Source organism: Poecilia reticulata, chromosome 14, assembly GCF_904066995.2.
Source record: "Poecilia reticulata chromosome 14, P_reticulata-male-v2, whole genome shotgun sequence".
Taxonomy (NCBI): domain Eukaryota; kingdom Metazoa; phylum Chordata; class Actinopteri; order Cyprinodontiformes; family Poeciliidae; genus Poecilia; species Poecilia reticulata.
The window spans coordinates 24,197,752-24,224,890 of NC_088843.1; the positions used below are offsets into that span (position 1 = coordinate 24,197,752).

The 27,139-nt window shown below is 36.3% G+C and overlaps 1 protein-coding gene across 1 annotated transcript; it reads right to left on the reverse strand.

Moving 5' to 3' along the window:
• Positions 1-1,173: 1,173 nt before the first annotated feature.
• castor2 (cytosolic arginine sensor for mTORC1 subunit 2) lies at positions 1,174-22,576 on the reverse strand. The gene is made up of 9 exons (XM_008428517.3): positions 22,260-22,576; positions 14,524-14,594; positions 11,555-11,748; positions 8,166-8,298; positions 7,969-8,092; positions 6,788-6,898; positions 4,944-5,026; positions 4,514-4,608; positions 1,174-4,268 (listed from the first exon to the last, which is right to left on the reverse strand). Exons 1-9 carry the CDS (start codon positions 22,370-22,372, stop codon positions 4,206-4,208), a joined length of 987 nt encoding a protein of 328 aa, XP_008426739.2. The 5' UTR covers positions 22,373-22,576; the 3' UTR covers positions 1,174-4,205.
• Between the last annotated feature and the right edge of the window lie 4,563 nt (positions 22,577-27,139).

Here is a 27,139-nt window from a genome sequence, read left to right on the forward strand (position 1 = left end):
ATCTGTCACTGAACATTCTGGAAAATTTAGACAATTACTTTGGGGAAAAATACAAGATTCAGGAATAATTTTACAGCAAAAAATTTCATTTGTGCTGCTATAATTTTTAAGAAAAAAAAAGATAAAGTTATTCAGAGATCAATACCATTTGATTCACACCAAATTCTGTTCATGTGGAGGGCCTGGTTGACCTTTGATGACCTCTGGTCATTTTGTTATCTTTAAAATGATAGCACAAACAAAAGTCTTTGCTGCACAAACGTTTAACAGTAATTTTGTTTAGTTTGAGGTGGGCGGCTTGATCCAAAATATTTGTAATATTGATACAAAGTTGGTATCAGCAACAGATTGGTGCTAGCAAGGTAAAATCAATGCTTTAGTTTCACTTTTCCTGTTAAAATGTTTGTATTGTAGCTTCTCAACTCTACTTTAAGGTTTTGCTTGAGTTGCTCTCATAATTTTTTGCACCTTATTTTGGTAAAATGCGAATAGATTTATCTAGATGTTTTAAAATTATTTTATAGTGACCTATGAACTTTATCTGGATTCACTTCTAGATTTGAACAAATCTGGGACAGATTTTCAAGTGATTTTTATTTCAATCATCTTTTCTGTGAGTATTGGGGCAAATATATAAGAATTTATTATCAGAACGGTGTCTTAATATTTGCAGGATAAAAATTTTATTTTACCAGAAGAACATCTTAAAATTGAGGGGAAAAAAAGTTTTAATGGCAAAAAAGCTTGAATAATTAATTTTCCAATTTTCTCCAAAAATGTCTATTCTGGTCATTTTAACACTTTATTCTCGCATTACAACAGTTTTCTGGTAACATAGCTTTATTTTGTCGTAAAGTTTACTGAATTTAAAGTTCAAATAAATAGCTGTAAAACATGCAAGATGTAAAACAAACAAGATGGCCGCCTTGGAGAAATCTGAACTATAAAAATTAAAAAAAATCCAAATTTTCCACAAATCACATCTTTAAAAACCAAAAATTGGATTATTTGTTAAAATCCGTTTATCCCTCAGCCCTTTGCTGATTTATTACATAAAGTTCCAGTAAAATCACCAAGAGTTGAAGCTAATCTCTTTATTTCTCTCCATGAGTAATCCTGGATGCTCTGAAAATCAGATTGTACCTGGTAAGTAAAAACACAGAGGCTCAAAAGAAAAAAAAAAAAAAACAGCTCGTTTATTTTGTTTTCACACAAGAAGCTCCAAATGAAAAGCTTTTAACATGTTTCTTTGAAATGCAATCAGAAAAACAAAAGTTACCTTCCTGGAGTTTTAACACTGATAGACATGATTTCTACTAATCTGATCAGAGGCTGAAGGCCAGGGAGAACATCGTCACAACTTCTTCCACGTGGATAAAATCATCGTGAAGTGAGAAGTCCTCTCTGGTTTCACATCAGTACAGCAGGTCAGTGTGGGGGGGGGACCTGTGTTAAAGTGCAGACTGGAGCCGGAGGGGGGCGGCTTCAAGACCTAAATGGACACCAGGGGTTGGAGAGGAGCCTTCCTTCCCCCTGTGAACCGTAGCTTATGTTCAGCACATTTTCAAAGTGGCTCAGTAATTTATTACGACTGTAGATCACCATTCATCAAGTCTCACTGCGGCGTCACACTGTGAGCAACAGCAGCATCAGAAAAACATCACAGAGTGCAGGTTTTTATTGGCTTGTTCTGAGGTGAAACAGTTGGTTTTAAAGTGTAAACACTTAAGAGGACTAGAGATGCTAAAAAAAAGAATTCTGACTTTAATCTCAAAATTTTAACTTCTTTTTTTCTCAGAATTGTTTATGCGCAATTTTATCCAAATCTAGTCTTAAAACTCAACTCTAGGTACAGGCTTTTAGTGTGGGTAACGTTTACAATTCTAAAACAAGGAAGAAACAGCCAAGTGATTTTTATATTTTGACGCAGAATTAGAATTCAAAGAATTCAGGAAAAAAAGTCTAAATTCTGAGATTAAATTCAAAATTCTGTTTTTATTCAGTGGTCCTAATTATCTTCTTTAAGCCCTTGATAATAGTTGAAGGATTTTTTTAATGCAGTGTACAACTGAAAAAGGATCAACTGATTGGCCCAACAATGAAGTTTTAAAACTGGTCTGACTGGCTAAACGGCACATAATTTACTTATAAAATTGTTTTAAGTAATTTTTAAATCAAAAGGAGTTTTTAAAGATTATCGTGCAATGCCTTAAGGACGCATTAATCTGTGAAGTTTTTATTTTGCAGCTTTCTGCAACAATAAAAACCCGACAGGAAGGGAAAAAGCACAGATAGCCAAGTTTCCAGCCGTTTCTGGTGAAAATGTTGATTTAAGCATTAGGAAAGCATCATTGAAAGCTTAGTTTTGTTCATTTAAATGAAGAAAAAAACATTTTGGTTTGCTTCAGATGCTTTATGGCTCATATGAATGGCTGTTTCTGTATCTAATGCTATGGAGGTTCAAGCTGACTCATGTTTCTGTATTCAAAATGTATTCTCTCCTAATCTGGTCAAAAACAACTTCAGGATTTCATCAAAATGTTTAAAATTTTAGTCAGTCAAGACCAACTTTTGGCTAGAAATGGAAAAACAGCTGCTTGTTCTTGGCTGGAGAACTTCTGTAATTTGGACATCAGTTTTATGAATAAAAATCATTTTAAGTCAGGCTCTTGTTTTCACAGGGGACTCAAGCAGAACTGAAGGTGCTGAGCCCGATTCTCTCCCTGTTCAGACCCAAAGTTAAAATCAGAACTTTAACAGATAAATCAGAACAGGTTCTTACTGTTGTAGCTGGTGGCTAAAGCAAGTTGAAAAGGTGAATGTTACCAAGAAGTGGAATTACAAGTTACAGCTGGAATTTCCTGTTTCCATGAAGGGACCAAGATCCAGAGTTTAAATATCTCAAAAATAATTTTGGCATCATTTTCTAAACCTTTTTTTTTATTATTCAAGAGTGTTAACGCTCCTTAATAGAGCGGTCAGTGCTCATGCTACTTAGCAGTTTTTCCTTACATGTTTTTTTTCTTTCCGATTAGATGTCTCTACTGAACAAAATAGTTACAAATTAAATAATATTTAATAATATATGACCCAGAATAATAATTCTGACGTCATATGGAAACCAGCAGAAGCATTACGGCGATGAATTTTTTTCCAGATTGGCTAATATAAGGGAATGCAAATTGTTATGTCAATAGTGAAATAAGATATAAAACATATCCATACATTTCTACAATTTTGATAACTTCAAATTGGTGAGAATCGTCGGGTTTGTTACAATGCATCTCTGTTAAAATCAAAAAACTAACTTGTAAGTTATTTAACTTACAAGTTATTCCAGAAACCAGTTTAGGTTTTAGAGACAAAGTTTTGTGAAATATTTCATTTGGGAGGTGTAAAGCTCCCAAATGTTGTTGTTGTTACAATAAACAACAACAGTGCAATAATGATGGAGTGCTTTAAAGTGTTTCATATAAACCTGAAATCAAATCTTTTAGGTTCCAATTTTAAATATTGATTTATTAGATTACGAAGAGTAATTAATGCTAAATTCAAGATAGAAAAAAAAAAAAAAGTTCATTTGAGTCACAGTTCTAAAATCAGCCAGGCTGCTCACAGTGTGAATTCACCAAACATCCCAAAGCACATCTTAAGATTTCCTTCATGTGTCGCCAGACCAGACTTCCCATAATAACCATAAGGTGTGAAGGACTAGGTCAGGTCATTGCTGGTTCAGTTTAACAAGGACTAAAAGATAAAATGAAAAGTCTAACTATGAAACCGCCTCCTTCACTGCAAACGCGCAGCGGTCAGACAAGGCATTGGGTTCGGCGTTCAAGCACATTGGCACTGAGAAAATGATGGGGGAGGGGAGAGATGGAGAGCTTACTGAATATTTCTTTGATTTGGAGTACATTCGTCATTCTTCCTTGAGAGGATTGAAGTAGGTTTTACAGTATGGTGCTGGTGGGAGGAAGCAGCTTTTAGAGGTAAAGAAACATCAAGTGTAGCAAACTAAAGCAGTGGCGGCCGGCGGCCAGCAGGGGGCTCCAGGGAGAAAAACAACAGTGATGGCAGCAGAAGCCTCCTTCTTCTCTGAGCTGATCCACAGCAACCCACCAACACACTCTTGGCACTTTATGGGCAATGATAAACGTTTGAACGAAATGACTGGGGAAAAACAACAAAAAACAAAACAAGGTCGTTCACTGCGCTGTGCTCTCGGTCCGCAGAGCTCTGATCACACTTTGGATGTTCTCTTCCGGGACCTGGAAGAGAAGCAACAACAAGAAATTTTGTTTTAGTAGATAAGGTTACCTAGTTTACACTGTCTGGTAGTAAGAACGCAGAGATGATAAAAACGACTGAACAGATGAAGGAGGAGAGGCAGACTGCCGCACTCAGCTGAAAATTTTACAAAAAAAAAAAAAAACAGACAGCATCTAACAACCAAAAGCTAAGCATTGCGTTTCGTCTACTGCATGTAAGATACTGACTACTAAGGTTTTCCTACCAGAGCGTGGTCAAACTTGAAGGTACTAATGTAATAAGCAGGAATGTCAGCTGTTGCCAGAGGTTCTGATATTTGAGCCACGATGCCGCATTCATCTGCAAAACACGTCAGAAAAAAATCAACTCTTCATCTCAACGTTGATAAAAACGGTCTGCATTGTTTTCGAAGTGCAAAAATACAAAACCAGAAGCAAATATTACAGTGGATAATCCATAATCCACAACCGATTCCCAACTTTCATTTAAGGAACATATCAAAAAAATAATTTATGCAACTAAATTTCTTTATCCAATTAATTGTCCAGAATAACCGATTAATTGGATATTAAAATTGTTAATTTTAGGAGCCATTGAAGCTTCCTGTAGCTCTCAGACTAAGGAGAGCTACAGGAAGTCAACTAATCCTTCAAAATAAAACAGCAGGAACTCACCAAAGCCTAAAGGTTGTCCTCCAATTCGAACCATTTTCCAGAGCTCACCAGAGGCGCTGGTGAAGAGAACGTTGTTTGGAAACCTGGAAGAGAAGAAATGACAGATTAGAACTGGAAAAAAATCCAGATTTAAACATTTACCACTAAAATCAGTTAAAAACTTAACTGATCACCCTGTATACATTTTAATTAGATAAAATAATGACTAAATATACAAAGCCATTTTGAATAATGTATTAATTCAAATCAAAATTATCATGCTTTTTACTATCCACAGCTAACTATGATAATTGTAGAAACAAGAAATTACTTAAATACAACCAGACTGACAAAAATGAAGCCCTGATGGATGTTGTTGCTATGGAAACACACCACAACCAGTTATTAGGCTTAGAAGACTTAACATTTAAATAACTAATTTTCCCTTAATAAATTAAACTACATTTTGTATTTATTCTTTGTGGTATCAAATCTGAGATATGCAAGTGAGATAAAATCATAAAGACGAAACATGTCAGGTGGTAAATGTGGTTTCTTTTGAATATTTTCTGGAACTTCATGTATTTTTTCCTCATCTAGGAACTTTCTACAATAAAGCTGCGATGTTTCAATGTCGTCTCTACTAATCACCAGTCATAGGAAAGTATGGTTGTTGGTTGCCATGGAGACTAAACGCTGGCTGGGGAAGAGATTTTTTTGAGCACAGCGACGCCACACAAGTGATGCTGTTTGATCTCCTAAATCTGAAGGAAAAAAAAATCTATATAATTGCAGCATTCAGGACAAAACTTTTTGGTTTATTGGATATAGTTTTTTTAATACAAGGTTGAGTTACTTAGCTTATGTAACATTTACTGTAAATATCTACAGTGGCCAGGTGCTGAATAAGAAATCTATCTGCAAGTAATGAAAAATACAAGAGGGTTGATAGATTAGAAAAAAAATGGACAGATTGATGAACAACTGATTGTCCAGAAATTCCATTCCCTATGAGACAGGGAATAAACTTAACATTTATGTAATTTCATTTGTGTTAATGTTATTTTGTATGGCATGTTTGCTTCATAGAAATATGGAAATGAGCATCTTGTTAAATCCGGTGTATTTACATTAATATTGTACCATCATTAATATTCATTATTCCATCAAACAAAATATATTCAACTATTGATTAATTACCCAAACTTTTTTTTTTTTTTACTTTTGGCTTGTTTCACAAATAAATAAGAAGGTAAATTGAAGATATTCAGTGGTTAAAATAGAAATGATAGAATAAGAACGGGTAGATTCTTCAGCTTGTTAAACCCAGGAAACTGTAAAGTGAAGATAAAAAGGTGACCTGTCCCTTTAAGGCAGCACATTACAGAAAAGATGAGGACAATTCTGACCTACATGCTACAGAACCCTGAATCAAACCAACGTTTGACTCATTTAAAAAAAATTATTTTTCGCTGTTATGATTTCAGTTAAGACATCAATGACATGTCCACTTCTGGTTCTGAATGGCCGGGCTTTGATTAGGCCGTTAGGGACGAGGTGGGACATGAAGCCGGATGCTTTTCTGCTCCAAGCTTAATGAGGGAGTACATGGAGAGAAAATGGGGGACTCTGTGGAGAAGGAATGAGTCAGAACGACACCCACTGTGATTTAAGTACACCACGTCCACCCAAGAGGTTTGTTATTGCTTAGCAACAAGCTAATCACCCCCTCAAATAGCAATCATGAATTTATTCCCCCGACATAAAAGTAACGACCCCTTTAGCGGAGAAAAACAACATCTTGAGGAAACAAGCGTGGGATCTTCAAGGAAAAAGAAAGATAATTAAGTTTTATTTGTGCTCACCTCTGAGCCGTCTGCTCGTCCATGACCAGCGAGATGTAGCCCTCGATCAGCGAGAAGGAGAAGAAACGGATGTGACTGGAGTCCTCGCTGGTCGCCCCGACCTCTTTTGACCTGGGGAAGAAACTGAAACCTTCAGGAACTCAACGTTTCTTATGGTCACATCCAGATCGTTTTCATGCCTAAAGGTAGCCAGGTCTATGGCCCATACAAAACATATTACATTTCATTGCACCAACTCATTCTTAGATAATCAGATTTTAGTCTGATCAGTTCTGCCTATTTTCAGAAGGAGTCATTTTAGGGTGTCTTTTCACTTTAAATTAAAATAAAGTGACAACGTTGAGTTTAGACTCAAATAATATTAGACTCAAGTTTAAACTTGCAAACAGACACGCAACTGTACAACCATACATCTTTGAAAAGCAGAAGTAGAGCCTCCTGCACAAACCAGCAAGAATGAAGAAAGTGGTTTCTGGTTGATAATTCAACAACTAAACGCTCGTCTTTTCCAGCAGCCATTGTACAGTTCATAAAGAGGTAAAACAGATCAGATCTGCTGGAGCTTTGATAGGTGAATAAGATACAGCAGATCCATAAAACCGTACTTGTTGCCATCAATGTTAGATTTTCAGATGCATTTTATAGTGTTTATATACATATATATAGTATTCATTGTATAACTATGATATCACTTTGTAATCATAAAATTGCAATAGTAATATGTATAACTTTTTATTATAACTAGATGGATTCAATGAAAGAAGGTGTACTTTTTTTATTGTGACTATAATACCTCAAGTATACTAATATCTTTAGATTTTACAGACATTTGATCAAATGTGTCTATATAGAAACTATTTCAGGCACCTGGTGTTTCACTGCAATAGAGAACATTTGAGAGTCAAAGCAGGAAATTTAAATGTGGTTGTTTTTTCTCTTAGTTTGTCTGCTTGGAAAAGAATGTGGTTTTAGTCACTTAATCTATTTTTATTGTTTTATTCAGGCAATCTATTATCAGATTTGGTCAAATGACTAAAAGATTTTTAATTTTGGTTCTAAAAGTAGCAACATGTTAGCTTCCTGTTTAGGCTGAGCTCCAGAAAACAGCTTCTCTTCCTGATCATCTTCAGAGTTGAACCCTTTCAGGATGCGTTGAGGCCATGGCGTAGTGAGCGTCTTACCCTCCAGAGTAGAACATGACATCCATGAGCAGCGTGGCGACGGAGGGCAGCGTGTCTGGGTCCAAGCTGGTCACACAAAACATGTTGCTGGGGCTGGACAGAGGGTGAATGATGGGGCGGGGCACTAACACACGACAAAACATCAGTGGTTAGGTGAGATCAGCTTAAAAAATAAATACTAATAAAAAAATAACTACCAAGTTTTGGCTTCACAAATCCGTTGGAGATTCCCAGATTGTGTGCGGCGACTGTTTCTCCATTGACAACCCGGAACAACGTGAACTCGGAAGACAGAGTGTGCATGACCATCGGCAGGTCGCGCTCTCGGACCTGATGGGGTGGGGGAGATAAAAACATCAAAGAAGTTCAGAGAAAAAGTTGCAAAAACTTTAGTTTGACTTAAGGTTAAGGGGTGAAGATTAAAGGTCCTGAAAACTAATTTTCTTTAACTCATCCTTCACTTGGAAACTGTGCTTACAAAAACGAAATATTCTTCTAATGTTTGGGATAATTTTCAATCAACCCCAAAAAACCTAATGAAATTGATTTAAACTAAATCAGGGACATTAAAGCTTTAACTTTGATAAATTAGATTTTAATGCCTACAAAATGGGGGCTGCACAGTGGCACAGTTGGTAGAGCTGTTGCCTTGCAGTAAGAAGGTTCTGGGTTCAATTCCCAGCCCCGGTTTTTCTGCATGGAGTTTGCATGTTCTCCCTGTGCATGCGTGGGTTTTCTCCGGGTACTCCGGTTTCCTCCCACAATCCAAAAAACATGACTGTCAGGTTAATTGGCCTCTCCAAATTGCCCCTAGGTGTGAGTGTGTGTGTGTGCATGGTTGTGTGTCCTGTGTGTCTCTGTGTTGCCCTGCGACAGACTGGCGACCTGTCCAGGGTGACCCCGCCTCTCGCCCGGTACGCCAGCTGGAGATGGGCACCAGCAACCCTCCCGACCCCACTGAGGGACAAAGGTATAAGAAAATGGATGGATGCCTACAAAATGTTACTGCATTTAATTCCTTTTTTTTTTTTTTTAAACACAAAAGTTCTAAGTTTAACTTTTGTATTCACATGTTTCTGGTACGCCCATAAATCAGACGCACAAGCTGCGTCCACAAACGGCGACAAAGCCGCTTCTGCCCGAGTTCATTTCGGCGTCACAAAGAAGAATTAACTGCTTTATGACGCATGAAAATCTACAATGCTGTTGTTCAAGTTGTGCTAAAATGAGTTAGCCATGATGGTAGGATAAACTAAATAATAGGTTTGTTGTTGAGCTAATATGTCTATTCAATAATTTAGCAGGAAACATTTGTTTTTAAATTGAAAATGTTGCTTATTTTGACAGTATACAATTCTCGATTAAATTGCAGTTTAATTACAGATCCTGCAATTAAGTTGATTAAATTATTTTAACCAAGTCTTAACGTAACTAAAGGCTTCTCACTGATTTTCAGCTTTACAGGTTCTGAAAACAGATGTTTGTTTTTTTATTTGCCGCTTGTAAATGCACTCGCAAACTAAATATTTTCTCCATAAAAATGTGTCATTAAAAACGGGCAAAAACAGAATAATTTAGTTTATTGTGTTCCAATATATGTTTTAGCTCAATCAGTTATCCTCAAAAAGCATTAAAAATGCATTTAAATATGCTTTAGTCACAAAAAACATTAGAATACCTAGTTTTTCTGTGTGTATGAAGGGCTGGCATGTTTTCTTATATTTTCACAAACAATAGAGCAGAAATATTTAATCAGGCAAATTCAGATTTTTCAGTAGTAATATTTTAGTCTGATTAGGACTTACAATCTGTCTGAGGATCCAAACGAGGATTAAATACCCAAATAAAAAGGGGATTGAATGTAATTCAGTATAAATTTGCTTAATATTCATAGATCAGGCCAACTTCTTGCGTCTTATGCATATAAAAATCTACTTTTGTTTCAGATTATAGAATAAGTAACATATTTAAAGACTTTTCTGTACTTAATTTTTATTTATTCCTAGATGAAATGATGCAATCACATCCAGTAGGGACATTTTAGGTTAGATTTGTATAATAATCGTAACACAAAGCAACATAACAGTGAAAACAGATCTTAATCCGATTTGTTTTTTGGTTTCCATAAAGATTTGGTTGGAAATCTACAGTAAATCAACGCCAGACGTTAAGGAACGCTGCGGTAAACATTTGTCTGTTTTATGTAAAGCAGGCAGAGTGGAGACAGGAAGCAGGTCTCAGTACGGTACCTTGGTTTCCAAGAAGCTGAGCTGCTGATCCTCTTTATATAACAGATTATCAACGCACACAGTCGTTATCCCCCCCTCCATTTAAAAAAAACAGAAGCTGCAGTGGGTCAGCAGACCTTGTTTTTTCACAGGACTGAGGCAGTAAAAACAAAAAGTCCCTCTGGATACTCCAGAGGATTTCCTTCCAATTTAAAAATCAGACAGTCAGTCATCGGCTCATCTCATCCACTGTTATTTTTCATGCAGGCTTTGTGGATGTAAACAACAGCCTGCCAGTAGTTGCATAACAGACAAATAATGCAACAGTTACAGCAGGCCGTAAAGCTAACAAGCTTTATGCCAGCATGAATGACGTGACGGCAACCTGTTCAGTTTAAATCAAAATCATTATCATCTGCTTAATCGCATCCAAATGTTTCCTTTAACGTCTCCAAACTGGCGGCTAAGAGGGATGACGTCACAGCTGGTTCCATGGATGATTAAAATTTTTTTATTTACCTGCAATAAAGACGCATTTCAAAGTAGAACAGCATCAACAGTTAATCTAGAAACAGTAATTCTAGATTAATTCCGGTTCTTTCAAGCACTTTTTTCCTTCCACTAAACTTTGTGAGTATGTTTGGATACATCAATTACTGTAGAGGGAGACGATGGCGACATTCACACAGTAGGTAACTGTGACATATATTCAACTCTCTCACCGCCGTCTGAACGGCCCAATTCCGATCTTTTAAAACGCCGATTTGTTCCACTTCCATATGTGGAAGTACATCAGATAAATATCCGATAGATTTCAAAGGGTCTGGAGCACAAACGCTCATGTCGCATCTTATTCGACTTTTACATCATAGATGTGAGACATGCGTCATAATTCTGCACCAGAAGAAACCAGATGCTGTCAATCTGGACGTAAACAATTGAAACAAGTTATATTTATGAAAATGATGAAGTTTGTTTCAGTGAATCACATCAAACCCAAACTTATTTCTGACTACACATAAAAACGGACTTCTCTACTAAAAAAACTGAAATTTTTAGATTAAAACAAAGTCTCAGACAGTTTCTTCAAAATTCATACATCTTCCATATTCTGTTTTCAAAGTCAATTCCTTCCACTGCAGCTCTAATATGTTGGGTCTCTCTATTCTCATTTTCTACATAACCAACATGGCGTCAATAAGTGAGAAAGAAGCAAAAGTACGAATAAAAACTTGAACGTCCCTTCATAGAGCCGGAGGAACAACAGATCAGTATCGCTTAGTTTAAAACATTACGATGGAATCTGACTTCCCTTAAATAAAAGAAACGGCACTATGACTGTCAAACAGGACACTCACCAGGATGAAGTCGGTCTGATACGTTGACAGCATGAAAACAGAGATGTTGTGGTCAGCCAATGGCGCGATGACTGATTTGGCGATTTTGGTGACGCCGATAGGCTGCGAGCTGGAAGCGTTGCCGCCGCCGGAAACCACATTGAGCGCCAGCCATGTTGAATCGGCAACACTGATGAGATTTGACTGAGGCAGCTCTGGGGAAGAGGGGGAAAGAGTTTTTATTCATCCTTTCTGTGGAAAAAGTTGGAGTCTGACGTTTTCAAAAAAACTATCCTGGGCATGGACACCACTCCAAAAGCAGGAAGCAGGCTACAGTGCAGGGCATTCTGGGTAAATCCAATCAAAACAGACGCGCGAGTCTAGCGTTAGCCGGAGAAATGGGTTGAGTTCTTTTAGCCTGAAACAAAAGAGAAATCCAACAGCTGCTATAATCTGATGCCACTCCTTTTTGTTTGCTTTTTATGAAGAAGGACGTAGCGCTCAGTGTCTTTAGAGGGTTTTGACGTTTCCTTCAGCGGTTCTTGGTGCAGGCGAGGAGAGGAGGGGAACATGTTTTTTTTTTTTTTTTTAAGGATTTGGGTTTAAAAATGCAGTACACGTTTTAGGGTCAATGTAGATAAAAAAAAAAAAGGGAAGAGTAAATTTCCGCTAAAAATACAACTAGGAAATTTTCTAGAAAAAAAGCTTGGAAAGTTCTGTGTTTAAAACGTCTAAGGTTTGCTAGAAAAAACTCAGAATTTCTCAGTTTCAAAAGTTGTCTTTTAAAACTCAGAAGTTCAGAAATTTCCTTGTTTCTAGATTTGCTAGAAATGTACTCTTCCCACCCCTACATAGAATGGCCCCAATATGCCGTCGCAGAGCCCTGCGAAAGTGAAATGCACCAGTTGAAAAGGTAGCAAAAGTTGCAATTTTCAAATTGAGTCTATACTGGACTAACAGGTGAGAAATCACCTGCACACAATAAAAACTCAGAAATCCTTAGATGTTACAAAAACCATCTATTGTTTCTCAAAGCAGACAAGTACTTTAAAAACACATTTTACCAGCACAAAACGAGCTTTTGAAGCAAAATGCATTGTCATATGTGGATAACAATGTGTTTGGATCAGCAGTGAATGGATAGTGTCTGCTTACTGACAACACATAAATGCTAAATCAAAAAGATAGAATTTTTTTTTTACAGATTTTCTGTACTTAAACATGAAAGTCATGAGTCAGAGCTGATTGAGAAAATTCATTTAAATTCAAATTCAAAGATAATTCCAGAAGGAATTATTAAATGATCCAAATATCTTCAAAGAGTTGTTCCGGTTGATGATGCTGCGATCAAGAAGGATCTCCAGTAGCACTAAAGACTGTTGCTGGATGACATGCCAACAGCTCAATTTCAAGGCAGAGAAGACTACATTTCCATAGCAACATGCTCTGGATGACACCAAGTGCTGCTAATCCACCTCATTTGCTTTTGCCACTCCTCTTTAAAATCTCTGTCTGGCTGTTAGTTTAGAAAGACCTTGGAGTCAGGGACATGGTGAGAACTTCCTCCTCCTCTCTCAGCTCCTTGGTCCTGCTCTGCATCCAAGTCTCCTTTTTTAACTCCTCTGGGATTTGAGGTCAAAGTTCAGGTGTTATTTGAGCTTCAAGAAGTTCACCAGCTGCTCCTGGTTGTTAAAAACATCTTGTTGCCATGGCTACATCATATAACAAGTGTCCGAAAGTAAAAGAGAAAAAAGAAAGAGCAAAAATCCCTCCAGCTGCAGAGCATCCAGACAGAGGAAATAATTGTTTTATTTTGGATATCTGGCCAAACTGGTGCAGAAATCGGCTTTTTAACACGTTTTACTTTTTAAATCACTTATAAGTGTTTTATAAATATCTAATTTCATTCAAAGTCAGAAAAGTTTGAGTGGAGCATGATCGTTTGAAGAAACACAAGTAGGGCTGAAACGATTAATCGTATTAAATATGTTTTTTGAAATAATTGTAAACTAATTGAGTAATCGATTAATGATTAACTTCAGTATTCAGACTCAAAAAAGGAAATCTGCTGAAAGAAAACATTCTGAGAGCAGTAAGCCAAAACTGTACAAAAATATACACAAAACTTTCGCAACTTGGCAAAAACATTTACATAGTTCTAGCAAATGTTATAAAATAATTCAAAAATTAATCAATAGACCAGTCGTTAAGATAAGTCAAGCTGAAAGGTCTGGTCTTTTCACATGTTGATTATTTTTTTAACGGCATCCTCTGCTACAAATGATCAAGAGTTCACTAAGAAAATGTTTATTATTCAAAAATAAATTCAATCATTTTATCTTCATATTTTAGTGTATTTCTAATTTAACATAAAAAAAGGTAAACAGTTAAATGGAAAATCTGCAAAATGCTAATTTTTTTTATTAATCCGATTATTCAATTAACCAGAACAATTGACAGAATCATTGATTACTTATATAATCCTTAATTGCAGCTTTAAACACAACAATAAAAAGAAGGGAAAAAAAGTAAAAATCACAAAAAGCTCTTGGTTGTAACCACTGGCAGCGTTCTGTCAGGGTCCGGTCAGAACCATGTGTTCTGTTTACTTGATGTCATCTGACACGGCTTGCTTGAGTTTCACCTCGTTTCTTAGTCCAACAAAACACATGCACGCACGCACACAGAGGCACTTATCAGTGTAAAATACCTGCAGCAGTTATGCAACACACAGCATGTGGTCTCCAGAGTAACCGAGGAGGGTCACTGTGGAAACGGCGGCGTAATGACACGGGTTCGTTCACTCAGCCGGCCGCAAAGAACGGCGGCCGGCCAATTGGCCTCGCATCTATAACGACAGAGTGTGCTCAAACAGTGGCAGCCGAAGTCGCCGCCGCTGGACGCGATTAGAGAAAACACAACGTGATCCCCATCCACGGTTGCCACGGCGACTTCCTTAGAGAGAGAGAGAGAGAGAGAAAGAGGCCCACCTTTAAATCCTTCCTCGTCCACGATGATAGTGTAGTCCTCTGGAGTCTCTGTCAAACTGAAGAACTTGCATCTGAAACAGAAAACCCCCCAAAAAGAACCCCGGTAAATATTATTATAACACTTAGAGCTGCTTCAGCTGTTTTAAGCATTCATAAAGGAATTAGATAAGCTGGGAAGTTAACCTAAAAAGATGCAAGGCATCCCCAACAAAAAAGGCAAAGCTTTTAATACATAAATTTGATCATTTAATCAATTTTATTTTGGTTTAACAAATGAGGGCAAACCAGTGGTTCTCAGGGAGAGAATGTTAACATCCTGGTTATAAATATAACAACAGATGGCTCAATGGGGCCATTGTTCTGAAGAACTGAACAGGCCAAACAGAAAATGATATGAAGGTAAAACAACCTTTGTTTGAGTAGTTTAAGTTTTTTAGACTTCACCACCAGCTGAGCTTATAGATGTTTAAATCTTTGTGAGATAATCTAAATAGTGTAATATTAGACATTAGTGATAGCGGTAAAGAAAGCAATAATGAGGAACTGGAGAAAATGAAGGAACCAATAGACTGCAATAGTGGAGAAAATGTTTAGAATTGAAACTACGAACTACTCAAATGGGTAAAAAGGAGAATTTATATAAAAAATAACAGAGGTAAATTTTACCCAGCAAGGAGTTGAATGTGTCCCATGTTTTCTATGTTAAAATAATGTAAAATCAATAAAGACTAAGTGACAAACAAGCTGTTTTCAGTGCACTTTGTTCACTTTAACCCATGTTTCAGCAGAAGCAGAGATTTTTCATCATGTCCCTGACCAGACAGGGAAACAGCATCAACATGAGTCTGGTGATAACCTCGCTGCTCGCCGGCCTGCTGCTCAATATTTACACTTTATATTTGTCTGAACGGTGTGAAGGAACAGAAAGACATCAACACAGAGGCTCCAACAGCTCTGCCTGTGAACAAAAGCCGCATTTCCTTGTTGAATTAGACGAGCCGTCACAAGTCACCCTGATTTGCGGCTTGTTTTGTCGAGCAGGGACATTAAAGACGACGAGGACCGAGCGTTGTCTCTCCGGTCTGGGCAGATTCGTTCTCCTTTTATCATATTAATGCGAGCTCTGCTTAACGACTTTGTTTACTCTTTGACATGACTGCGTTCAGATTAATACGAGACAGGAGAACCACTGCAGAGACGCTGGACATTCGCCTTCAGGAGGAAGCGGCCGCTGCACGTCTGGCTTGCATAAGCCTCACTCTGTGAGCATGTTAGGAACTTCACATGCAGGCTTTAAATGATCCCCAAACACACGATTCACAGCTCTGGGTTCAATTACCGCACCGTGGAGAACAGTGATCAAAACAGAGTTTAATCATCAGGAGTATATAATAAGGATTTAAAAATAAAGTTTTAAAAAACAATAACAGCAAAAAACAACTTGGATGGTTTCATTTAAGACAGAAAAAAAAAGTACTTCTAAATGCAGTACTTTCAGGTGCTTTTAAAGCAGATTTTAATAGTGTTTTTGTTTTGTTCTTTTCCTGCTTTAAAATAAATAAATAAATAAATAAATAAAACTACAAATGAAAAATGATTTCCAAAAAGTGGCTTTTACTTCAGTCATCACTTCTGTGAGATATACATTATTAGTTTATTTATATAAAAAATATCTAATTTTATTTATTATACCATGCATAAAATAATGCAAATATTTTTTTTATATTTAAAACATTTTAAAAAACATTTAAAAATAAATTTCATTAAAAAAAATTATAAAATGATATCATAAAAGTAACTAAAGCATGAATTTCTGTATTATTTCAGGTCTTTCTGGGAGAAACAAATTGAGGACACATTCTTCTGTTGAAGCTGTTAAGTCGTATCGAGTGATTTGCCAATTCTGCAGAGGTGCTGACATTCATTTGGAGTCATGCTCCAAGCGCCTGACAGTAATCAGGATCTTTATCTTCCAGGAGCTGCTCTGAACTCGTCAGCGGCCGGGACGGTACCGAGCCAGAATCCAGATCAAACATTTATCTCATGGAGTTTTTCAACACGCTTTTCAGAATCTTTCCCTGAATCTGGCGAAAGATTCAGGAAGCTTTCGCCAGTTTTTAACAAACAAATGATCATACTTTACCTCAATCCCACTAAATAAGGTTAGTCTTTGCTCACTAAACCATCTGGATTCACTTGAGGGATAAATTAAATAATATTTATATTTTTACACAAGGTTTTAGAACGATTTTTTAAAAAAAATGTAAGCAATACATTGAGGGGAAAATTTAAAAAAAGCATAATTTATTGTTATATAAAATTTCTCATGGGAATTTGGATTTATAGTAGCAAAATCACTGTTAATATGTGAAAATCTCCAAAATGTAAAGTGTTGTTGAAATTATTTAAATTCATGTTCTCCTCACATTTCTGTCATACAGAAAGCATCAATAAATCTCATTAAACTCAATAAGATATCCAGTCACTCTGTGCCCCGCAGCAATTAAAAAAAATAAATAAATCACACTTTTTCTGCAACAAGTGTCCTAAAGAAGCCTTTTTGGCTTAATTACTGCTCTGAATATGTTGTTATTTCAACAAATTGAAATTTTTTGAGTCCTGAAATTAATTAGTAAATTAGTAATTATTTCAATAATTGATTCATCACAATCATCTCAGCCAAAAAAAAGTCCAAATCTAGTTTATAGCATCTCCCCCCCCAAAAAAGAAAATATAATCCTTGTTCTCTTGATGTAATTCTATTGCAAAAAGTTTGTGCAAATATTTCATGACAACGCTGCAAATCTTTTGAAACTAAACATTACTACATTTATATTTGAGAGGAAGAAGAACTGCTCAGACTTATTCAGGTTTTGGCCAAGAGGAGTCCTGCATTAGGAGGATCAGCAGGTAACAGAACAGAGTGGAAGCTTGTTTAAGAGTAAAATAAGATGCTGCAAACAGCAGCAGAAAAACATAGCACTTTTCTTCTTCTTTCTGTAATCACCTGCTGCTGAGTTTCCATTGTGTTCCTTTGAAAGAGCAGCACTTAAAGACTTGTCCATGATCTTTTTAGATTTCATTTTGTGAATGGGTTCAAAGAAGAAAAAAAAAGACGAACTGGATTTTCAATTCTTAACCGCAGATTTGAAAAAAAAAAAATCAAATCAATATCTGCAAAAACAGACTGTATGTTCTCTAAAGATGAAAGAAAACACTTGAAGAGGCTCATCAAAGAGGAGCCACTTCAACATTGGTGCCTCAGTGGAACAACAGGGAAAAACAACAAAAAAAAAATCCAGTGAGAACCAATGAAAACTCGGGCCCTGCAGTCAAATTATATGAACTTATGTAATCCTTTCTGGATGGCTGCCAGCTGCATGCAATCACTTAAAAAATGGCCCCAAACATCAAGTCTCATATGGGAGGAACTTGACTTTGTTCAAGAAATGTTCTTGTCTTGTCTTTCAACTTACATACTGCAAAAACAAAATCCTACCAAGTGTTTTTGGTCTAGTATCTAGTGAAAATACCTCAGTACACTTGAAATAAGACACCAATAACAAGTAACTTTTCAGCTATTTATAGGAGCTTGTTTCAAGTAAATAATTCCTTAATATTGATGAAAAAGTGCCAGATCCACAAGGAGAGTATTTCACTTAAAATACATTTTTCCCAATGCTTTATGTGAAATAATCTCCCAGTGGATCTAGTATTTGCTTTAAAATCAACATTAAAAAATTATTTACTTAAAGCGGGCCTATTATGTAAAATTCTCATTTTGCATGTTTTAATACTTCCATTTGGGTCTCTACTGCTTCTAAAAACAACCCAAATGCTTAAAAACAAGCAAATAAGAAGCACTCATCTATTTTTTGATGTCTGGAAAATGTGCCGTTTCAAAAACCTTCCAGATGTAACATCACAAATTAGCAGGCGCTGCCCGTCACATAGAAACCCAAGGCTTCAGTACTCTTGGCCAGCTGGTTTTACTACTGAATGTGCTGTACAATGGCTGCTGGAAAAGTGCTTTGTTGTTGAGTTACATCTAGCAACAGTAAGGAGCTCAAAATAGGCAGAACTTAAATCTCATTAACAGAATTATTTTGTGCAACAAATGTAATCAACATGTTTTGTATAGGCCATAGATCTATCCTAACCTGCTCAAGGAAGCATAATAGGCCATATTTAAAACACGCTCCTATAGCTTGCCAATTCTCTCTTATTACATACAAGTGCTAAGACATGTGATTTTGCAAACTGCAAATTTAACTAATGCTCATATGTAAAGAAAATAAGTTTTTAAAGTAGTTCTTCTACAGGAGGCGGACTTTTGATGCAGAAAAAAAGGTTGTTCTTCCAGCAAAAGTGAAGCTAATTGTTAAGCTAGCAGGTTAGCCCAATTCCCTCATCAGGTAACGAGCCATTCATTTGGTTCAGGTGTGTTGGAGCAGGGATGCATCCAGCTGCAAGCAAGAAGCTCCAGAGAACCGGAGTTGGACACCTCTGGTCAATTACATAAAATCCCAACAAAATACACTGACGTTTGTATCTTTATCATATGAAAAACCCTAAATATAATGGGGAAAGACTACACATTTCACAAAACTCCCAAAAAGTAGTGGTTACCATTTGAAATGCAGTGGAAATTAAAGTTGGAAGATGACCTCCAGAGAGCATCAAGTGCTCATGGTTGCAAAACAAGTGGTCATTGTTTATAGTTTATCACATGTTGCAAAGGTTAGTTTTTCCAGTTTATTTCAGGCAGCCCGGCCTGTTTAACTGCAGTGACTTAATATGAGAATCAATATCAATTTTTAAAAAAATGCAAAAACACTTCTTTACTTCCTGTCTGAAACATCAGAAATCAAGGAAGCTGGCAATAAAACCATTGCCAATAGGTATTTGTATATTAATCATAGGGCACAAAGGAGGGTTTAAATTATGGGGTTTAATTGGGAATATTGCTATGAAAGTGGAAAGAAAGACAGAAGAAAGGAGGATTGGACACAAGGAAGGGATGAAGGACGTAGATATGAAAATAAGAAACAATGAAAAAGGGAGTAAAGAAAGTTGGACACAATGAGAGAAGATAAGACCCAAGAAAAAAGACATGAAGGATGGCAGAAAGTATACAAGGGAGTTAAAAGAAGAAAAAAAAAGAAAAAGAGATAAAATTTAAACAATGGGAGAAAGAAAAAAGTCAGCAAATATGAATATTTCCAAACTCTTATTAAAGCTGCAGTATATAACTTTTATTAAAAATATATTATTTTCCATAGGTTTTACCATGTTGTAAGTTTGATATGAGAGACAATCTGTGCGGGAAAAAAAAACTGAGCTCCCCTTCCTTCTCCCAGTGATATCTAGAAACAACCAATCAGAGCCAGGAGGCAGGTCTTAGCGCTGTCAATCACTTCTTTGTGCTGCTGCTCATCCCTTGCTCTCTGGTACGCTGCAACTAGCACAGCAAGTCATGAACGCTAAGGCTAGTTGGAAAGCCACCGATGATGGAAGATAAATGTTTGTCTTTAATAGTAAGTTGTTTCGCTATCATTAGCACATTTAGCAGCAGGTACATGTGTTTGATTGTCAGAGGTAAGACCCTCCTCCTGGCTCTGATTGGTTGTTTTTGGTCAAGAGTGGTACATTTCTTCAGACAGCAATAATAGCTCAGTGAGGACCCATGTTTTTACAGATTATCTGTCTCACAACATGCTGACAGTTTTTACCAATAAAGAAAACATTTTTATAGAAGTTACATACTGCACCTGTAACTTACCATTTTTCTTGGTTTTTTTTTCTTGAACAAAGCTCTTTGACTTAGGTTTGATTACACAAAAAGTGCTCCAAAAAATAAAGTCTTATCGGTTGGTTGATTGATCTTACAGACTGCTCTTTGGAGAATGTTGCTAGCATAAGTAGTTTGAGATAACGATTGATTAGATCAGCTGAGAAAGATAAATCTTCAGATATTATTGGTCCCCAAACTGTAATCAATACTAACAGCTTGTGGCTACAATGCAACTTCAGGCAGTTTTGATCCCGTCAGGTAAAGATTACGTTATGGGATTGTGTTTTATCAGCGTTTAATCACAGCAGCACCAAGTTTTATCTGGGACACACAGAAGGACAGAGAGGTAATTACAAGACACCAGCCACAACAGAACCAGAAGTAAAAATCAGTACTATTACTCTCATGAATGGGTGTTGGAAAGGTTTTCTGCAACATTCTGCGAGAGCGCAGATTAAAAGCCAAGTTAGCCACAATGTTTCTCGGGTTTGTTTACATTGAAACCTGGGAAAATCTTAACAGAAAATAACTAAAAAGATGGCAATATTTAAAAATGTTCTTATGTAATGCCATGGCGGGTTCAACAAATGATAGTTAATGAATTATTATAATAAGTATTAGTTAACTGACTTATAATAGTCCTAATTCTGCTAGAAAAACATATTACTTCAAAAATGAAATGTCCACAATTAAATACACTGACAGAAAAGTTGGCCTTTTTCAAAAATAAGAAAAAATATGTTCAACTTTTAATGAAAACCAAACTCCTTAAAAACCTGGAACAAGAAATACAATAAAAGTCAGAAAATGATCACCTTTACAAATGTAACTGTTAATGATGACAATTTGACAAGATATCAAAAATATTGTTTTCTTAGAACACATTTTATATTGACAATTTACAGACATAAATGTTAAATACTAAAGTATGTTCAATCTATAGTCCAAAATATAGCATTTTTTTCAGTTTAAAAAATTTGATCAAGAATGGTTGTTAATGTTAGAAAGATATGATATATAAACTGATGCGATAAATCACCGATTTATCGCATCATGCTCACCAAAATAGTCTGACTTATTGTGATATTTTTTTACTTGCTTAGCAATGAATGAAGCAGAACATTTTAAAGAAGGAAGAAAGTCAGTTTGTGGAATTACTATTGACAAACATATTATTCTTTTATTAATTATTTTTGAACAATCATCACTTTTGGACTGGTTAATATAATTAAATTATTCATTTTCTATTTCAATTTCTTTGACCATTATTCAATTTTCAAGTCATTAAGCTATATTTTTAGCCTTATGATTTTTTTTAACTCATGTTATACTATTTTTAAAAAACACTCGTGCTTGCATCCTTTATTTCTATACATACTTTACATAATTTGATTCTAATAACTCGGTATTGGTGGGTTGCATAAGGAATTTAAAGCTTTATTTGGACATATAAAAAAGCCAACATAACATTATTTGTATACCAGCAGCAACTAGGGGTAGGGCACCAAAACAAGCTTTTACCCAGGGCCCGCATCCTGCCATTTACGGCCATGACAACCGGATCTTCTACATTAAAAGTTTCCGCCTTTAAAATGCCCTCATCTGCATGCAGAACTTTGCCAGATCGGGCTAAAATTACCCTGACAGGAGCAAGAAAGCAACAACATAAACATCAACACCGGCGTCGATCCACAAAGCTTCGGAATAACCCTCCACAAGCCGGACAGGCCCTGAAACTGTGAGCTGCTCTGACAACAACACCTAAAAGCAGCATGTTTGGAGCATTAACACAACTCCAGGAGCGAGCTGCAGCTCCAATAAACACCGTTTAACATGCAACCCCCGGTGTTTGCTGGCTAGGTCATCAGCAGCAGCAGGAAAAGCACATAAAACACACATGAAAACAGTTTTACACGCATAACACCACTCTGAAGTTGCCTACCTTGTTTTGGAGGCCAGGAAGGCGAGTTTTATTAATCCATGGGTGCAAATCTCGATCCCCTCTTTCTCTATACTCGCCACTTTCAAGCTGTGCTCTAAAATATGAAGCTCCATCTTTTACGCCTTCTCATTGGAGGAACGTCTAAAACTTAAAACAAAACAACTAAATACTGTGAGACAGAAAGCATAAATAAATAAATAGACACATACGGCAGGCTGGGGCGCATTAAACAGGGAAAGAAACGGGGAGGTAGGGTGGAATAAAGAAAGCTGAGGTAAAACCCGGACCTAATGTCAAACCCACAGCGGAACCCCATATCATTTCCGCTCGGTGCTTTTCAAAGTAAAAGCGGCTCAAATTACCCAACAGTGAACATGTTTCAGTAATAAAACGTCAAATTAATCATTTTGGGTTGTTTATGTAAACCGATTAACCAGGTAGTACCTAAATACTTTACTTCACTTTAAAATAAATATATTCTTTTTGTCAGACTCTCAAATAGAATATATGCTAAAGTTAGCATCTGGTCTTAAATACAAAAATGAACAGATTACAATTCTTACAATACAATTTTTAACCAAGAAAGCTTTTTAAATTCAAATGGAGCTATATCAGTATCACTGTAATTACATAACTAACTATGATTAAAAATAACCAGCTAGTTATTAAAAATAACAGTTTTTTTAAGCTGGCAGTAAGCCAATTAAACAGTTACAACTGCTGCTTGAAAATGTAATTTTCAACTGTTTCCCAATTGTTAAAGTTCTTATGATGTTTTCCGTCTATACTTGGAAAGTTGGGGAAAAGTCAAACAGATTGATGTTTGGTTTAATTAGAAACAATGAAAAGTAAAAATTTAAAGTTAGTTTCTGTAACTTTTAGCTTTATGCTATCGACAGCAACCATGTTGTACTTTAATTCAAAAATATTTAATTAGAAAATAAAAACTTCATTATGGATACTAAATGTAACCTATACATTTAAATTTAATCAAAAAGTTGTTGTAGATAATTATGGTTGTGTGTATGAAATTTTTCCTATAGCTGTCTGTATTACAGTAAGTCTGAAGTCTCTGATGACATTCTGTTAATGTATGACAGAAATTCCTATTTTTGAAACATCTAAACCACACAAACAATAGCAACTGAACCAAAATAAAGTACAAAGTGCAAGACCAAATGATACAAATTGTATATAAAAACAAAAATGGAAACAACAATTAGATAAAGTGGTGACCTAATTGTTGTACTTTTCTTCATTACAATCATTAGTAACTTGGTGGCTGGATAACTACGTAATTTCACGCGCTTTATTAGTGTACTTTTATTTTGAAGAAAACCCATGAAAGCGGAAGGGACTCTTTAGCATTTCTGCAGTAGCTTTTTGCGCTAAGGTACGCTGCTCCCCATGTTTGCTCACCGACTGGAATAGTTAGCAGCTGGTCGGAGTGAAACAAACAACTTGCCATTCAAACGAAGGGGGGCAGGTCTGCGCTGAACCGGAGCACCCTGGGAAATGTAGTTTTCTTGGGCACCTGCCAATCTCACGCCTAATACTGAAAGAAGCAGATATCATCCCTCACAACTTTAACTTTTGTATGACTTTTGTAAGACTTTTACTCATAATGTAACGCCTGTTAGCTTTAACCAATAAATGATCTAGACATAAAAAGGCTGCTAAATCTAAGGGATTAGATAATGTTAGAGACTAATAATTAACTAACATTTATATTAGAGAACAGAGCCAGTCCAAGGATGTATGAGGCTCTAAGCACAGTTTAATTTGGGGCCTCTTTAGATTTTAAGGGTGCTCGCTCCTGTAGTTGGCTGGCCATATTTAGGAGCTGACATGTTACCGGCTCCACCCCCATGCGGAAGTAGAGCAAACCCCGACAAACAGTGTTATAATGACAGACGTAGTAAAACTCATTGCGTTACCCAAGACATTTTTTGAGTCATTTTTGCCTTATCAACCAAGGTTAGGGAGGGGTTGTACAATGGACCTTTTGGTAGTATTGTTGCCTTGCAGCACAAGGTCTTTCTGTATGAAGTTAGCATGTTCTTCCCGTGTCTATGTGGGCTCTCTCCAGGTACTTCAGTTTCCTCCCACCGTCCAAACACATAACAGCTAGGTTAACTGAATACTCCAAGATTGTTTTCTCGCCTCATAGTCTGGTTAGACTCAATTCAATTGGTCACCAAAATTGCAACATTAGTTACGCACACAGGCGTTTTGCACAGGTGCATCATTGCCACAGGAGATTAAGGGAATTCTGAAACTTGCATGAAAGAATCAAGGCATGTTTTAGATGAGGAATAACCTATCATGATGTAAAGCTCAAAAAAGTTGATTTTACTTCCCCTATAAGGTCATGTGTGTTAGCTTCTCTTCAAGCAGATGAAACGTCATCATCTGGTCTCTCAAGGGGATGACACCATAAAACAGACCTCTCCAAATCCTCTACAATCAATCTTTTATGCGTGCTAAGATCAGTACAACTTCCTTCTGCGTGCATCCAGAACAAAACCAAGCAGCGGGAAACAACTTACAGGTCAGCATAAAAAAGAAATTGAAGCAGCATCTGTTATCAGCATGCATACTCGCTGACTGCAAACGATCCAAAGGATTACCTGCTGTTCACACACATGGCCTCACTCCGCAAATCCCCTACAAGGAAGCAGGATGGAAAACATCTGTGAGAAGTTGAGAGGGAATGTTGCAGCTCTTGTTTTCTGACGTTCAGCTCATCTCACCTCCACACATGGATTGCATCAGGATGATTCAGTGTTGCCAGATGAGCCCTTAACAATCAGGATCCATCAGAGAAAATAATTTTGCACTACTCTTTTGCTGTTGATGTTTTTGTTGGATAGAAGTAGAATTCTTTGAGCCTCTGGAGTTTTTGAAGTCAAAATACTAGGAAGCAGCAGTTTTACTACACTTGATAAAATGTAGGTGCAAAGTGATGTAGGCAGCATGTTTTTCTCTGAAGCAAACCATCAGCAGAAATGAATTAGAGCGCAGATAACATGATTTATCAATGACTGAAGCCTCAAAGTTTGCAATTTACACCATTTGGTTGCTGCAAATCCCAAATCTTGTTTAAGCAGAGCTTTTGCACTTAAATTAACGAAACAAAACATTTCTGCTCAACATGTTTAGCCTTTAAATAAAACACATTGTTTAACATCAGAACTGTTCAGTTTTTCTACAACTATTTGACATTTTAAAACCCTAGACATGTTAAAAACTCCTGAACTCTTATAGTTTTCAGGGTTTTCTGTGCTCATTCAAAATTGGGTCTAGCTGAAAATGTCCTGTTAAAAGAGAGTTTTTCCTTTCTACTAATACTTGATCCAATAATTGAGCAATATAATTTGTCTGCACTACATTATAATCTGGATCAAATTGGGATTATCTGATTTAATTTAAATTTGTCTTTATGATTGTGCTGTACTCACTTAACTATTCAAATGATTGTAGAAAAAAAAGTGCACCCTCTGGCAACCTGTGAATGCTTTTCTGACATATTTGGACTTCAGCACTTCAATTAATGTCAATGAATAATAGAAAGTGAATACATTTCACATTTCCCACCTAAAATGGCCACAAAAATCACACAGAGGCAATATATTGAAATATACATAAACTAATTTGTCATGTAAAGTACTTTGAGTGTTATGAATTAGCACTTTGAAATAAACTGAAGTGAATTGTTGCATCTGCAGGTAGGAGGACATACAAAACAAAAAATGCATCTATAAAATTTTAATCACGGTGGACAGAGAGACGTAGGGATGGATGCTGCAGAGTCATTTTTAAATTCTTTTTCTCAAATTCCTTGAGATCAATTGAAGCATGTCTGGTTCCAGCTTTAAGTATCAGTTTTAAAACATCAAAAGTGTTTCTCTTAATCATTTAATCCTCTCAACTTTAGTTGAAGCAACCTCCCAGCAAGTAAATTCTCCCGTCTTTCTTTCAGGAAGAATTATGTCTATTTTCTTTTAGCTCACAGCCTTCCCCACCAGGGCTCTAATTGGAAAGAACAATTAGTCGTAACAGCAAACAACAAGCTAATCATTAGACAAACAAGCGCGGGAGCAGCGCCATCACAACAGGGAGATAATTCGGTCCGCAGCGTCGTTTGTTAACATGACGAGGAAAAATAAACTGTTTGTGACAAGTGGCTCTTTTGCTGCCGATTTTCAGATGCTTGAAAGCAGATGAGAGGATAAAAAGTAAATATTTACAACTTCCAGTGAAACATTTCAAATATTAATAGGCTGAATCAATCAGCAAGCATTCATTTATGAGTTGTATATGATGTGCTCAATATTCAGAAAATATTGGGTTTTTTTCTCTGTAAATCAGAGTGATTGTGTGTAGAAATACAAATATTAAAAGGCAAATCTCAACGTAGGTAAATCACAGTTGGCTAGTCCACTGTTCATTGAAACCAACTTTAAAGAGTAACTAAACCCCAATTCAACTTTCTTTCTGTCAAACTGTATAAATTAATCCTTATGCTTCTGTGCAAATGTTGATATTTTCACATGCATCTGTGTTTAATTCTGCAGTAGTTTGTCTGAAACCATCTCAGTGCTGCCCTCGTTGGTTTGAACCGTGGCTACTGCAGTCACATTTTTCAATTGGTTACAACAATACAGCTCAATTTGATTGAAAGAACATTCAGAACCTCAGGTTTGAAGAGAATACTTGAATTGGAAAACTGTCAATTCAATAAATAACTTATTGAATCAAGATTTATGTTTAAAATCCATTGAATAAGTTTGTAATAAATACCAACTACAAATAAAAATCTAGTTATTAAAACTGAATATTAACTACAAGATTAAACAAAGTCAAAACCAGTTATTAAA

What these genes read in the sequence shown, in the direction of transcription:
- castor2 (XM_008428517.3), bottom strand. Translation starts at nt 22,372, where the DNA reads ATGGAGCTTCATATTTTAGAGCACAGCTTGAAAGTGGCGAGTATAGAG. An exon ending in GGACGAGGAAGGATTTAAAG is followed by an intron (nt 11,749 to 14,523) that starts GTGGGCCTCTTT and finishes CCTCTTCCCCAG; the next exon opens with AGCTGCCTCAGTCAAATCTC. An exon ending in ATTTGTGAAGCCAAAACTTG is followed by an intron (nt 8,093 to 8,165) that starts GTAGTTATTTTT and finishes GTCGTGTGTTAG; the next exon opens with TGCCCCGCCCCATCATTCAC.